The sequence below is a fragment of the Electrophorus electricus genome, chromosome 3 (genome assembly GCF_041902795.1).
Source record: "Electrophorus electricus isolate QZ-2024a chromosome 3, ASM4190279v1, whole genome shotgun sequence".
NCBI classification, from domain to species: Eukaryota; Metazoa; Chordata; class Actinopteri; order Gymnotiformes; family Gymnotidae; genus Electrophorus; species Electrophorus electricus.
This window is the reverse complement of record NC_137499.1, coordinates 21423769-21437815: the sequence shown is the minus strand read 5'-3', so window position 1 is coordinate 21437815 and position 14047 is coordinate 21423769. Positions and strand designations below refer to the sequence as shown.

At 47.6% G+C, this 14047-nt stretch overlaps 2 protein-coding genes and 1 non-coding gene across 7 annotated transcripts in view; 1 reads left to right on the top strand and 2 right to left on the bottom strand.

The window, feature by feature from the left end:
* LOC113583255 (nucleosome-remodeling factor subunit BPTF-like) overlaps positions 1-7592 on the top strand; it is a 34361-nt gene extending 26769 nt beyond the window's left edge. For 4 of the 5 annotated variants that reach the window (XM_035528763.2, XM_035528753.2, XM_035528757.2 and 1 more), the window contains 7 exons: positions 721-946; positions 1050-1273; positions 1716-1889; positions 2420-2612; positions 3036-3120; positions 3937-4123; positions 5747-7592. In XM_035528763.2, coding sequence (XP_035384656.1) covers positions 721-946; positions 1050-1273; positions 1716-1889; positions 2420-2612; positions 3036-3120; positions 3937-4123; positions 5747-5783 — 1126 coding nt within the window. In that variant the 3' untranslated portion in view covers positions 5784-7592. Of the gene's footprint in view, positions 1-720; positions 947-1049; positions 1274-1715; positions 1890-2419; positions 2613-3035; positions 3121-3936; positions 4124-4891; positions 5712-5746 lie in introns of those variants that run through there. The other variant, XM_081710573.1, reaches the window with a different exon arrangement.
* A 766-nt stretch (positions 7593-8358) lies between these two features.
* Positions 8359-13254, bottom strand: LOC113583271 (UPF0450 protein C17orf58 homolog). The gene is made up of 5 exons (XM_027019519.3): positions 13023-13254; positions 11802-12428; positions 11029-11115; positions 10228-10419; positions 8359-10047 (listed from the first exon to the last, which is right to left on the bottom strand). Exons 1-5 carry the CDS (start codon positions 13090-13092, stop codon positions 9860-9862), a joined length of 1164 nt encoding a protein of 387 aa, XP_026875320.2. The 5' UTR covers positions 13093-13254; the 3' UTR covers positions 8359-9859.
* Positions 13255-13954: 700 nt separating this feature from the next.
* On the bottom strand, positions 13955-14027 carry trnar-ccg (transfer RNA arginine (anticodon CCG)). The gene has a single exon. It is a non-coding gene; the product is annotated as a tRNA-Arg (tRNA).
* Between the last annotated feature and the right edge of the window lie 20 nt (positions 14028-14047).

Sequence of the window (14047 nt, the reverse complement as noted above, 5' to 3'; positions counted from 1 at the left end):
CTGGGAATCACTACTGCCCTCTGACCTCCACAGCTGCCGTGCCTAGCCCAACCCCCGCCCCCCAATCTTACCGCAACCGCCCCCCACCCCAGTCTTCCTTTCCCACAGGCGGCCTGAGTAAAGAGACCCAGTGGAAGAGTATCCATCACCCCCCCCCCCCCCCCCCCCCCCACCATAACACATCCACGACATGGAATAACAAACACACCCATAGCCAACACACTCGTGATCTCTCCCTGCAAATATATGGTTCAGAAGTTAAAGGGGTACTTCAGCAAAAACGTTCACATGATAACACAGCTGAGGGGCATGAAAGGCTCTTATGCTAACCTGCTACAAGCATGCTAACTGCTAACACCATGCTAACCTGCTACAAGCATGCTAACTGCTAACACCATGCTAACCTGCTACAAGCATGCTAACTGCTAACACCATGCTAACCTGCTACAAGCATGCTAACCTGCTACAAGCATGCTAACTGCTAACACCATGCTAACCTGCTACAAGCATGCTAACTGCTAACCTGCTACAAGCATGCTAACTGCTAACCTGCTGCAAGCATGCTAACTGCTAACCTGCTTCAAGCATGCTAACTGCTAACCTGCTACAAGCATGCTAACTGCTAACCTGCTACAAGCATGCTAACTGCGTCTCTGTCCCCGCTCTGACTCCGCGTCTCTGTCCCCGCTCTGACTCTGCGTCTCTGTCCCCGCTCTGCAGGATGATTGCATGCAACCAGGTGATGAAGTTCATCCTGGACAAGATAGACAAGGACGAGCGGCAGGCTGCCAAGAGGCGCAAGCGTGAGGAGACGGTGGAGCAGAAACGCAGCCGTCAGGCGGCCAGCAAGCTGTCGGCCCTGCTCTACAAACACAAGGAGCAGCTCAAAGCCGAGATCCTGCGCAAGAGAGCGCTGCTGGACAAGGAGCTGCAGCTGGAGGTCCAGGTGAGAGATTGTGAGAGGTCATGGAGCCAGGAGAACACAGCCCAGCGGGTGCAGGGTGTCACTTAAAGTCCCCAAATGGCTGTATGTCTGCTCCACCCCATAGGAGGAGTTGAGGCGGGACTTGGCGAAGATCCGGCGAGAGAAGGAGAGAGCTCAGGCCGCCGCCCAGGCCGCCGCAGCCACGCCCATGGCCCACAAACGCAAGCACGAGGATGACGCTGTCAGCAGGTCCAAGAAGAAGAAAATGATCTCTACCACGTCCCGCAATGAGAGCAAGAAGGATACCAAGCTGTACTGTGTCTGCAAGACGCCGTACGACGAGACCAAGTAAGCACATCGCCTGGGCCTCCTCGGGCTCCCTGTGGGGTGGGGGAGGGGCAGACGGCACAAGGCATTCGCAACCCCCAGGGTCATGGGTTCCGATCCCAGCAGCACACATGCCTTCATACTGATCAACATGGAAGTCCCTCTAGATACGAATATCTGGCAGGAGCTGTGTGGGGTGGGCTCATTGTCCATTATACCACGTTTGTGTCCCAGAAGCCTCACAGTGCTCATATAGAAATACAAAGCGCTTATTTCAAAAACCTTTTGGTGCATGTCACCTGCAGGACAATTTACCAAACAGCAAAATCCTGTTTTTGATGACATGCGATTGTAAATGTATTTAAAATTACTGCCAACATGTAATGTGTTAAGAAGGCAACAGCCGCCATTCTCACTTGATTCTCGTGTCCTCGTTTTTGCCGCACATCTCTGTGCGGCACAGGTTCTACATCGGCTGCGACCTGTGCACTAACTGGTACCACGGCGAGTGCGTGGGCATCACGGAGAAGGAAGCCAAGAAGATGGACGACTACATCTGCGCGGAGTGCAAGCAGGCGCAGGAGGGCAGCACGGAGGAGCTGTACTGTATCTGCAGGACTCCATATGACGAAGCGCAGTGAGTGTGTGTGTGTGTGTGTGTGTGTGTGTGTGTGTGTGTGTGTGTGTGTGTGTGTGTGTGTGTGTGCGGGTGGGTGGGGGGGTTGGTTAACGTAGCTGTGTTTTATGGAAGCCGGGGCTCCGCTGGACAGACGAGGGCCTGAGAGAGGGAGGGGAAAACGTCCTCCCTCCGGACTTTCACCGACACTCTTTTAAAACGCACGCTAAGCTTTGAGCGCAAGGCAGCCGGCAACGAGATGGCACTGCTGGGAACGCTCCTCTTTGGAAAGGCCTTTGGGGTCGGGGGTCAGCGGCTTGAAGCAGTGTTTCATCTGAAAACCGCGACAACCAGTGAAGGCTGTTGGGGCCTAGTTAGTACATCACTGATAAGACGCATCTCCGAGAGCCTTTTTAAGATCTCTAGCATCAGTAAATCAGTGTCAATCTGTTTAACATCCCTGTTTGTTTTGCTTGCGGGAGCGCATAGTTCGTAGTGCATAGTTCGGCTCAACCCGATAGGCTGTCGTCACAGCACTCGTCTCGCGGCAGGTTCTACATCGGCTGCGACCGCTGTCAGAACTGGTACCATGGGCGCTGCGTGGGCATCCTGCAGAGCGAGGCCACGCACATCGACGAGTACGTCTGCCCGCAGTGCCAGTCCACAGAGGACGCCATGACGGTCCTCACGCCGCTCACGGACAAAGACTACGAAGGCTTGCGGAGGATTCTGCGCTCGCTGCAGGTCTGCGACCCCCGGCGCCCGGCTCGCCCTCCCTCCACTCCTACTCTTGCTCTTTCTTCTTCTTCCTCGCCCCCTCATCTCTCTCTCTCTCTCTCTCTCTCTCTCTCTCTCTCTCTCTCTGTTTTTTCTGTCTTTCTTTTTCTGATGAGGGGAACAAAGCAAATGTGGTACTGTTTCCTCTCTGCATCTGATAAGCCTGAACCTTGGAAGACTTCCCAGGCTGGGGAACTTACTTCAGTTTTCTCTTTTCACCCCCCCCCCCCCCCACTCTCACTCTATTTCTCTATTTTTGTCCATCTTCTCCCTGTGTCCTTCAGTTGTGAAATAAAGGGGTTCATTTTTTTTTTGTACTGTGTTTAAGCAGCTGCTTCCAATATGGTTGAGTATGTTATGTGCTCCCCCCCCACCTCTCTCTGCATCTAGGCTCATAAAATGGCGTGGCCCTTCTTGGAGCCAGTGGACCCCAACGACGCCCCTGATTACTATGGAGTGATAAAGGAGCCTATGGGTAAGTGAGAGGTGCATTTGTTACCCCCAGCATGCACCATGATGCCCGAGCTTATGTTCCGTCTGAGAACGGCTTCCCTCACCTTGAAGGTGTACTCAACAGTTTCCTCATTTAAGATGTGGGGGGGAAAAAAAAAAAAAGATTTTGCAGATCCATTTTGAGCCAGCAGCAGTTAGAGGAAGACATCTTGTTTACTTCAGTTTACTTCAAATCACCCGCAGAAAACACATGAACCCACTCAGGAATGAGGCACCAAACAAATGCTCAAAAGTGTGTGTGTGTGTGTGTGTGTGTGTGTGTGTGTGTGTGTGTGTGTGTGTGTGTGTGTGTGTGTGTGTGTGTGTGTGTGTGTGTGTGTGTGTGTGTGTGTGTGTGTGTGTGTGTGTGTGTGTGTGTGTGTGTGTGTGGGCGGGCGGGCGGGCGGGCGGGCGGAAACTTGACCAAGCTACAGTTTCTTGACTCTGGCATTCCAGACAATGGTTGAGGGGAGAGGGAAGGTATCGGAGCATGAATGTGGAGATGAGGAGGAAGAAAGTACAGCAGGAGAGGAGAGAGAGGAGTGCAAGTTTGAGATGACAGACTTCTCTTTTACCATTCAGGGTCTGGGAGGTGTCACTGTGACCTGTTTATTTGGGTGCTTCTCTCAGCAGGTTCTCTCTCGCTCTTCCCTGGCAGAATATTTAAACGTGCAGGGATAAAATTCAAATGACATTATCATTAACTTCATCTTCATCTGTAAATGAGTATGAGGAGCAACACCACCCAGTGAATAAAAGTTTTAACCCCCCCCCCCCCCCCCCTTTTTTTTTTTTTCAGACCTATCAACAATGGAAGAGCGCTTGCTGAAGCGTTACTACAGCAAGCTGACGGAGTACGTGGCGGACATGACCAAAATCTTCGATAACTGTCGTTACTACAACCCCAGTGACTCGCCCTTCTACCAGTGCGCAGAGGTGCTGGAGACCTTCTTCGTCCAGAAGCTCAAAGCCTTCAAAGCAAGCAGGTGAAACACACACACTGTCTCTTTTTCTTGCTCTTTACACGTTTCTGTTGTCTGCTTAGACGTTTCTCTTCTCTTTCTTGCTGTCCCTGCTTTCTCTCAGCTTCTGACTAGTGTCCATCCTCTTTCCACATACCTGCATTTTTCATTTTTTCTGTTGTTTGTTTGTTTGTTTGTTTTCTTCCATGTACCCTGTACATTATCTTGTTATCTGGACATTGCTTCACACTCTGCAGTCTATACCGTGAAATACCTTGTTTTATTTCCCGCTTGGATGTTTTTATTTAGTCCTGCAGGTTGTGCGGCTGGCTGAGTATTGCAAGTATTGGCTAATATGGTAGCATGCAGCGTTAGCTAGCGCAGTAGACAGGCAGTGGCAGCCCAGTGGTGAAGGTACTGGACTAGTAAGGTACTGGAAGGTTGCCAGTTCAAGCCCCACCACTTCCAGGTTGCCACTGTTGGGCCCCTGAGCAAGGCCGTTATTCCTTAATTGCTTTAATTGTATTCAGTCAGAATTCCAAGTAGTTTTGGATAAAAGTTTCAGTTAAATGCTCAAAATGTTGGAAATGTTAGTGCGAAGCCTTATCTGGCTCAGTACTGGCATTAGCTGTTATTATCTGATGTGGTCGTTAATCCGCTGTGTTATAGCTGCTGTGACCATCTCCTCCATTCAGTCCAGTTTTGCTCTGCATGCGTTTGCGTATACCGTGCACTCTGTCTGTACGTCTCTCGCTCACTCTCGCTCACTCTCGCTCTCTCTCTCGTTCACAGATTGATGTCGTAGGTCTGGGTGATGTCAGAGCTGGGTGCCCAGGGCACTAAACTAGCCGTGCACTGTAGATCTCTTCCTTTTCTTTTTTTTGGGGGGGGGGGGGGCAATACAAAACCCCTCCCAGCCAACCCAAGAGCAGTGTGTCTGACAGTGCGCAGAGGCACAGACTAACAGATCAGAATGAGATCATTCGGTAACTCCAGGAATCAGGGAGAGAGCTTCTTTTTTTTCTTGTTTCCAGTTTAAAATCTCAAGATTGAAAAGATTATTTTCATTATGGAATGCTAAAATTTACATTAGTTTACATTTCAGCAGAACGTGAAGACAAAATGTCGGTTTTATTTTGCTGGATAAGCGTCTGTTTTATTTTAAAAATTTTTTTATCTCACATACATAAAATAGGCGTGTAAACAAGTTTACCTCATACACAAATACGTGTCCTTATTTGGACATTTGGAAATATTACATCATCAGTTTTTGTTAGACTTTTATCTTTGATTGTACTCTTATCTAATTTTTTTTATGCATTTAAATCCTTTCGTGAAGGAACATATCAGTAAGTGTTTGCAAATGTTTGTCAGCTGCTGCTTTATGTAGCTGAATCGGCTCTGATGAACGCCACGCTCACATGGATTACAGTGTGGAATATTCTTTGTACATGAATTTTCACTACCAGCATGGCTGCTAACTTTTTTTATTGTTATTTTTTAATTTGTATTAAATGCTAAACAAAAAAACTCACTGGCAAGCAGCATTTGTTTCCTTTTTCTTTCTTTCTTTTTTACTCTGAAGCTTTTAATAAAAAAAGATTCGATGAAAGTCACCCACCTGTTTCTTCTTTCTGCATTCTGTAGGTCTCATAACAACAGACTACAGTCTACAGCTTCTTAAAGCACATTACCCATAAGCTCTTTCATAACTGTGTAACCAGGAAGTTGGTTCTCCCCAACGCATTGAAACCCAGTGGTGAGGCCCTCCAACCCATGTGCCTGATGTTACAGTGGGAACCGGCCACGCACTGCATTGGAACTCCTCCTCTTCCAGGGCGGTAGGCACTGGTGAAGCAGGAACAGGCCTGGGATACTGGACCATTCCAAAGCAAAAAAACGGAGAGCCGCACCAGTTCACCATGCCCCACCCGCAACCCTCAAAAACATTTTGAGTCTTATAGATGAACGTTATGTCAAGGAGGGGGTTCTTTCCCACTGGAGGATGGACCACAACTGTACGCTCAAAGCTGTCCAAACCACAGACGTCAGTCATCAATCGACGCGGAATTTGGGACACACACACACATATATATATATATGCTTCTATAGTTCATTCGTCGTAGCCTGCATTGTTTCTCCAGCTGCCTCACGCCCTCTTCCTCCTCCATTCTCCTCTTCCTTCTCCCTCCTCTGCTCAGCCAGCCACAAGCTGAACGTTGCAATAATGGCCCTCGTCCTTTCAGATCAGTGGTATTTGCAGTCCACCTCTCTGTAGAGGGGTATTGACCTCTACACCCCCCCGGCTCTAACATTGGCTGGTAAAAGTTCTGGAAACAGTTCTGAACTCCACAGCTCTGGGTTTTCATAGTGAACGCCAAGGACAGGAAATACACCTTATGTATATACTTCTTTGTTTTTTATTACAAATTGTTTATTTTTAGTTATTTTGTTATTTTTGACCGAAGTGATTCATATTGAAGAGAAGTAGCGTTTTTGTTTTGTTTTGGTTTTTTTGTTTTGGTTTTTTTTTTTGGGGGGGGGGGGGGGGGGTCCTTAAGTCTAGCTGAAGACGTTTTGACCAGTGAAGTCACAATATCTCTCCATGACCTGTCCTCAGGAAAGATGGTCCTTTAAAAAAAAACAAAAGTGTAAAGGGTGAATTAGTCCTTCATGTGAAGTGCACACCTTGAGGGGCACTGGCTCACACACCTTCCTCCATCATGTCCTCCTCTGTTCTCCGTTAACATATGAAGTTACACATCCATGCGAAAGTTGCATGCAAGTACGGAGTTCACAGGCAGTCTTTGACAGGTCAGTCCTGTTTTTGTTTGTTTTAAACCACTGGTTAGTTACAGATTTCTGACAGATCGTCATTTTTAGTGGGGGGAGGGGGTTTACAGTCAAGCGCTTTATTATCAAGGGTAAACTAATCAAGGGACTGTTTCAGGAGTGAAGGTCAGTTGTGGGTATGCTGTAGGTTCTATACGATAAGCTATGTGACCTGTGCCTCACTCATTCGCAAACACACCAGTACATGTCTGTATTTAACACACTTACTCTAGACTTAATGTAGTTGCATTATTCCAAGAAGATCTTGGTCTGCTTATGTTTGTTTGTTTTTTTGTTTTGTTTTGTTTTTTAAATCCCCCATATTTAAAAAAAAAAAAAAAAAAAAAAAAAAAAAAGTTTTCTACATCTTTCTTTACATGTTGGGGAATTGACCCTTTGCTGCATATCATGGGCTTATGTGGAGAGTTGTTGTCCACTGGGCATTTTTCGAAAGTAAAACAAATTAGTTCTCTTCACATCATGATATTATATATAATTTATTCATCTTATCTATTGGACACTTCATTTATAGTATAAGGTCAAAGAACAACGACTGGGGGAAAAATCTCTATGTTTTTAACAGATTGTGGCAACTCTAAAGATATCTTTTTGTACTTGATGGGACATTTCATCCTAGATAATAAAATGTTTTTTGACATCAGATCATTCTCACAATTTTTGGGCCCTTTCATACATAACATTATTTTAGCATGTTTGCCGGAAACCAGCAGAGCAGCATGGCATCTGAAGCACGCGATGACACACACCCAGTTAAACAAACAGACGTGTCCTGCCTCTGTCCACGCACGAGGGGTACGTTTTACCCCAAGACCTCAATCTGTGCGCCCTTATCCGCCATGATGGATAAGCTCAACGCCATCACCACTTGGCAGACTCAAAACTATGTTTATTTGGATTGCAGGATGTCTCTCTCACACGGGTTTTGCTAACCCCTCACCGCTGCGCTCTCCGTGCGGAATGTGCCCCCGCTGTGATGACCGTGGGGATGCGTGGAGCCCTCATTTCCTGCTCGTGCCGACTCCCTCAGCCACTGATCCCTGATGGGTGCGTGGGTTTTAGAGCGATGCTGGGAAAGCTGGGATGTGAATGAAACTGACGAGAGTGGCCCGGAATTATTTTGAAGGTGGTGATTACTACAAGCTTAGTCTGTCTTTGTGATCTGTGTGTCATACTGCGTAAAGTGAGCCTTCCTCTGTAGCCCCATTAGTCCATCATATACTCGGGTGCATGTGTTAAGGGTCCGCATAATACGCCACGAGTCCACGGGCTGCTTTATCGCTGGGAGCGATCGGTACTTGCTTTAAAGAAAGAAAACTTGGAGGAAGTCATTTTTAGTGTTTGCAGAATGCCCTTTGATATTTTTCCTCTATCGTAACATCTTTAGGAACTCAGTGAAGCACTACAGCAAACGTAGAAAAAAAATTTAATGAGTAGTTTCAGAATGAGACAAAATGTACATCTGCAGTGCATAAAATACCCCACCACCTCTCTGTTCCACCCCCTGCATGTCAGGTCGGTGTTGTAGAGGAGATTGCTGAAACCAAAGTTTCATTTAAATCCTGCTTTCCAAGCTCAGAGAAGGGAGGAGAGAGAGCACACAGTTTTCTCTCTCTCCCTCTCTCACTAACACTTCTATAAAGCGCCTCTTCTTTTTTGCAACCACCTCTCCCATCTGCCCTGCCACTCTGGCCCCCGCTTCTGCCCCCCCCCCCCCAACACACACACACACACTTCCTTTGAGCTCAAGCCAAGGTGTGTGTGTGTGTGTGTGTGAGAGAGAGTGAGGGCAAACATTCGCCATAGGCCAGGCCTGGAGCATTCCCAGTGTTTTTGCTTGCTGGACCCTAAACAGAACCGCCCTCTTTCATGTAACCAGGTGCACAGAGGATCAGATTACCATCCGATTAAAGCTCTGCCCTGCAACACGCAGTTGTCACACACACACAAACTCGCTTAAGACACAGGGCCCAACACACACTGGTCTTCTTTTTCTGCAGTCTCCCTCTCCACGTCTTACTCTATCCTGGCGAGAAGTACAAAAAAAATCCTTGCCTTAAGAAGGAGGGTTTTATTTGTTGCGTTTTCGCTGTCCGCGTTCCAAACCCTGTCTCTCCCCCCCCCCCCCCCTTCTCCGCCCTCTCTCTTATACGTGTAATGGTGCATTTCCTGAATCCCGATAAGAAGCCGGAGCAGAGGGAGATGGCGGTGTTCCCGCGTAAATGGGAGTTGTGTGTTGCAGGCGAGCCCGGAAGGGCACTGTGGCCATCCCTTGTTCGCTCACCCACACCGGCCCTGCCCGTCTGCTGCACCTGCCACTGGGGCTGGCTAATGACATGTGACCTTTCTGCCTGGGAACCCGTGATCGTACAAGCGAGTGATGGTGCACAAACATGAAAGCTGTAGGTACTGTATTTTATAAAGAAACGCTAAAGTCTCAATAGCATCTCCTTATCTTAAGTGCCCACTGAAAGGATACTGGGTTCTGTACATAATTTAAATGGTAGATTATTGCAACGTCTATCCACTGTTATCTTATTAAACATAAACACAAAAAAGTAATCTTACTAGTTTCTTTGAGTTTCATGATGGAAATATTTAACTCGGTTCATGTTCCAAACGTGAACCAGATATTCTGCGAGTGGATGGAATTCGACAAGATTCCCCTGGAGTCATTTATGAAAGAAGACAAGCAAAAAGGCGAGCATTGTACAAAACGGCCCCTCTTGGATCTGACTGACCTAGGACAATTGGACGCGCAGGCAGAGTGGACAGAGAAGCCTTTGTCTACTTGTCCCTCTCCTCCAATAATACTGCATGATTATGAGTTTGTTCTTTTATCGTTACGTAAAAGCCACTGTTAGTCCTCCCATGCGGCAGGGGTCAGTAGCGAGCCGCCCAGGCCCCGCCTCACCGGCATCTCGAACGTGTGGCCTCGTGAGCTTTCTGGTGCCGCCTCTTGTTGTAGCGTTTCACGTAGTTGCTGCTGCGCAGGAGACCGTCTCCGGGTTTCAGTTTACCCCCGACAATGGTGAGGAGATTGGGCGGGAGATGGCGCCTCCTGTGGTAGATGTGTCCCATGACTATGTACCTGCTACCTGCAAAATACATCATCCTCCTGATCAGTCGGAAGGAAGGAAGGAAGGAAGGAAGAAGGGTGCTGGACGATTTCAAGTTCTCTTTACTTGAAGATTAAACCGACACGTTTTTGAGTTTAAAGCCAAGTACTCACTTGATATTACAGAAAAAATCCCTCTGGTATCAGAGTGGGCTCTTACCTAGTTTGAAGTCAGGACAGGGCTTGGTGCACTTGAAGGTGTCCAGGACCAAAAGGTTCACTTTGAAGAAGTAAGTGTCCGGGGTGACGTAGAGACGGCTCATCTTGTAGAAGCCGTCACTGTTCACCAGCAGGGTGACCAGCCTGATGCCTCTACGGACAGTGTCGATGTCGTGAACAATGCCGTTTATGGCTTAAATAAACACAAATCGCTGAGTGAGTCAATAAAATGTCACGTCGTTAAACCATAAACAGGTTACTTCACAAACACTCTTGAACAACAACATTAAAAAGTACAGTTTTAATCACTCTTCTGTTTAAATACTAGGACACCAAATGTTGACTGTTAATACGTGGACTATTAACACTACATCAACCTACTTAGTACTGAAAAGGCACATATGCACACAAATGAAAACCAATAATCTCCTTTCATAAATCTGGGCCTTCGGCAACTCTGTAAAAGCTGAACTGTTGACCTCGTTCGGCTTGTTTATGGAAAAGTATTGGTTCATTTGAGTTGCCTTTACTGCAGTTCCAAGTTGAGTTCCAACTCTAATTGAATGCAGCTATCTCGAATGGGCAAATACTCATTACCTGGAGCCAGAGCGTTCGCTTTGAACTGGAACTAAACGCAGGGCAGTAGATCCCCAGGAGCAGGGTTGGACTGCATACACAAATAAACTTCTAGGACAACTCAAATAAGGCAGTGCTTTTTTTTCCCCCAGTCCACACTCGAGTGAACTCAACAGACTGCAGGTCAGTAGAAGTTCGGCATGTTCGAGTGAGAGGAAGTCCTCACCGAATTCACTGTAGCAGAAGTGCTCTGTCTCATTCTTGTCCTTCCGGCACTCGCTCAGACAAACGGCATCCTGTGTAAAGTCTGACTCTGGAAGAGAGGTGCAGTTAACAGTCGGATAAACCCCCCCCTCCCAAAAATAAGACACTTCTGTTTGCTCATTTCCAAACTCAAGATGAATTCACTCTGTTGGACCAAATTACACCAGTGGGAGAGCTTCCTGGAAACCATTTTCCCTTCGGAACTAGAGTTTATCTCTGAGCCATTCAAACCTTATAGATGTTGTTAAAATGATTTATTTCAAAACGACACTTTATGCGGAACGCAAGCGGCCGCGCGTGCCACAGAGCTCGTTCCACCGCCGTTCCGCCGACCGGAGCCGTCATTACGCGCGGGCGCCACGGAATCTTTTTGATATCCGCTCCCGCTCGCCGTTAATCACTGTATCGTAGCCCATTTCGTTCAGGCATATTTGAGTTTTTTTTTTTTCAATAATCTTACAGCTAGTGGGGCGTCAGCACAAAGGATGCATTCAAGTTAGGGAGCTAAGCAGCAATTTGCGGCCTGAGGGCAGGAGTAATTAGAATAACTATCCAACTTTACAGTCTGTCTCTCTGTCTCTCTGTCTCTCTCTCTCTCTCTCTCTCTCTCTCTCTCTCTCTCTCTCTCTCTCTCTCTCTCTCTCTCTCTCTCTCTCTGTCGCTCTCACCTCACACACACACACGCACATTTATAATTTCTCTGTGAGTGATTTTAGAGAGGGGAAAAACCCTCACCTTTCTTAAGGATATCGAAATGGTACAGGAGGGTGGAAGAGCGGCGGTTGTACAAGACGAAAGGGCGACTGCCGTTTAACCTGCTTCCGCCGGGTAAACTGGACTTCCCCGGTCTGTTCTCCTCGGGATCCGGGCGTCTGCTCGCCGTCTCCCTCTCCTTCCAGCGCGCGTTGGAAGCGGGCTGCAGACGGCCGCGAGATCTGGAGTTTTGGTAGATGTCGGACTCACTGGGCGGGGGGTTGTTGGATTGCTCCGGGCTTTCAGGGGTCGCCTTCTGCGTACGGTTCGTTATTCCGAGCCCAACGACCGGGACGACCTTAGGGGGTAGGAAAGACGGGCTCACGCGCTGCCCGTCATTCCGCGTCTTCTCGCTGTTGTGCTCCGTCGGCAGACGCTCGTCCCTCGAGCCCTTCTTGCTCTTGTGCGTTCCAGGGCGAGGCAGCAGGGCCAGGTCCGTGTGTTTAGGCCAGAGACCAGCGGGCAGTGGGTGCATTAATTTTGGGTCGGTGGGGGTTTTGGCCTGCTCCAGTAGCTCGTTGACTGGTAAGGAAGCGTCTTTGGCCCCAGCTCTGGTCTGGTTAGTGGGCACCGTCTTGTCCGATGGAGGTCCAAAGAGTGAAAACAGCTCTGGACGCGGAGACAGTCCGCAGTTACCAAAGACCCTCTTAATAAGTCAAGAGACTTGGGAGCTGCGTTGTGAATGACTACCCGGGAACGTATTAGAAAATATAACTTTTAAAGGAACACTGTACCAGCCTACATCACAGCCTCGAAGGCTCAAATTTGCTGTTGACTAATATAGAGAGTGTTAGGTTTTTTTAATTACAAAACGTAAAACATTACACCCAAGGTATTTACGCAATGAACATAATTATAAAACGTTTGACCAAAATGGTATTCGCAGTACATTTCTTAATGTCACATTTCATTCTTCGCCGCACATTCAAGAGGCGATGTAAAGGTTACCTGACACTTTGAGTGACCTCACCGAAAACATTTTAAAGCCCAATACAAATACTGGTGCGATTGCTTCGCTCGGTTTGAATATCATACGATTCAGACTGCAGTTTCACATTCAAAACTTAAAGCGCATCTTTTAACGCTTTCTACTTTTATGCATTCATGCATCCTAAAATGGGACCAAAGGTTATCACATAATTAAACATCGCGGTCCATTCAAATCGGATTCATTCAACGCTGCTGGGATTTGGCCGGTCTTACCGTTAACCGCGCGCTCTTCGGCATCAGAGAGCGCGAGCGCAACGGAGAAGAGCAGTAGTACCCCGGACATCGTGGCGTTATGGACCTCCGACGCTGCAGCCTCGATGATTTTAATGCCTCCGGCTTATTCCCATAGTCAGGGGCGTGTCGTCAGATGAAAAACCGTGTGGTGCATGCGTTGCCACCATAGAGAGAGAGAGAGAGAGAGAGAGAGAGAGAGAGAGAGAGAGAGAGAGAGAGAGAGAGAGAGAGAGAGAGAGAGAGAGAGAGAGAGAGAGAGAGAGAGAGAGAGAGAGAGAGAGAGAGAGAGAGAGAGAGAGAGAGAGAGAGAACGTTGTAAAGATGCGGTGATTACTTTTCCCTTGCAATATCAACGGACGCGCGATGAGCGAATGATGGATAGGTGTTGAATTACTGCCCTCCACCGGACGATAGAAAGATATCTTCCTGTCCTCTAGGATGCTGTCTCTCTTGTAACTATAAAAAATCTTTTTAAACAAGACGTTTTGGGCGGGCAAACAGACAGATAGAAGGAATTGCCGGTGTCTTTACATTATAAGGCTGTGGTGTTACCCGACTCTTATCTACACGTACAAAGAGAATGTACACGATTGTATCTGTTGACTCAGGAATAGACTCGCCAAGATTTTTTTTTTAAAGAGACATTTTATTTATCCTGTTTACTAGCTCTACCAGCTTAGCGAAGATGAAGAGACAAAAGGATTTTTAGCAATTAGATTTTTGTCGCTGACATGATGAGACACTTCCAGTCAGTTTCAGGCTGCCTGCGCTCTATTGTGATGGTTGGTTGTTTCAGGTCGATGTGGTGGTTTGGAGATTATTTATTTGCGTTCCGTTGTGGCACATCATGCATTTCCAGCCCCTGAGCGTTATAGAGCGGAGTGATCCATTTAAAATGAAGAAGATTATTCCGACCCAGATGGGACTCGAACCCACAATCCCCAGCTCCGGAGGCTGATGCCTTATCCATTAGGCCACTGGGTCGTCACGTTCCGCAAAGGGGA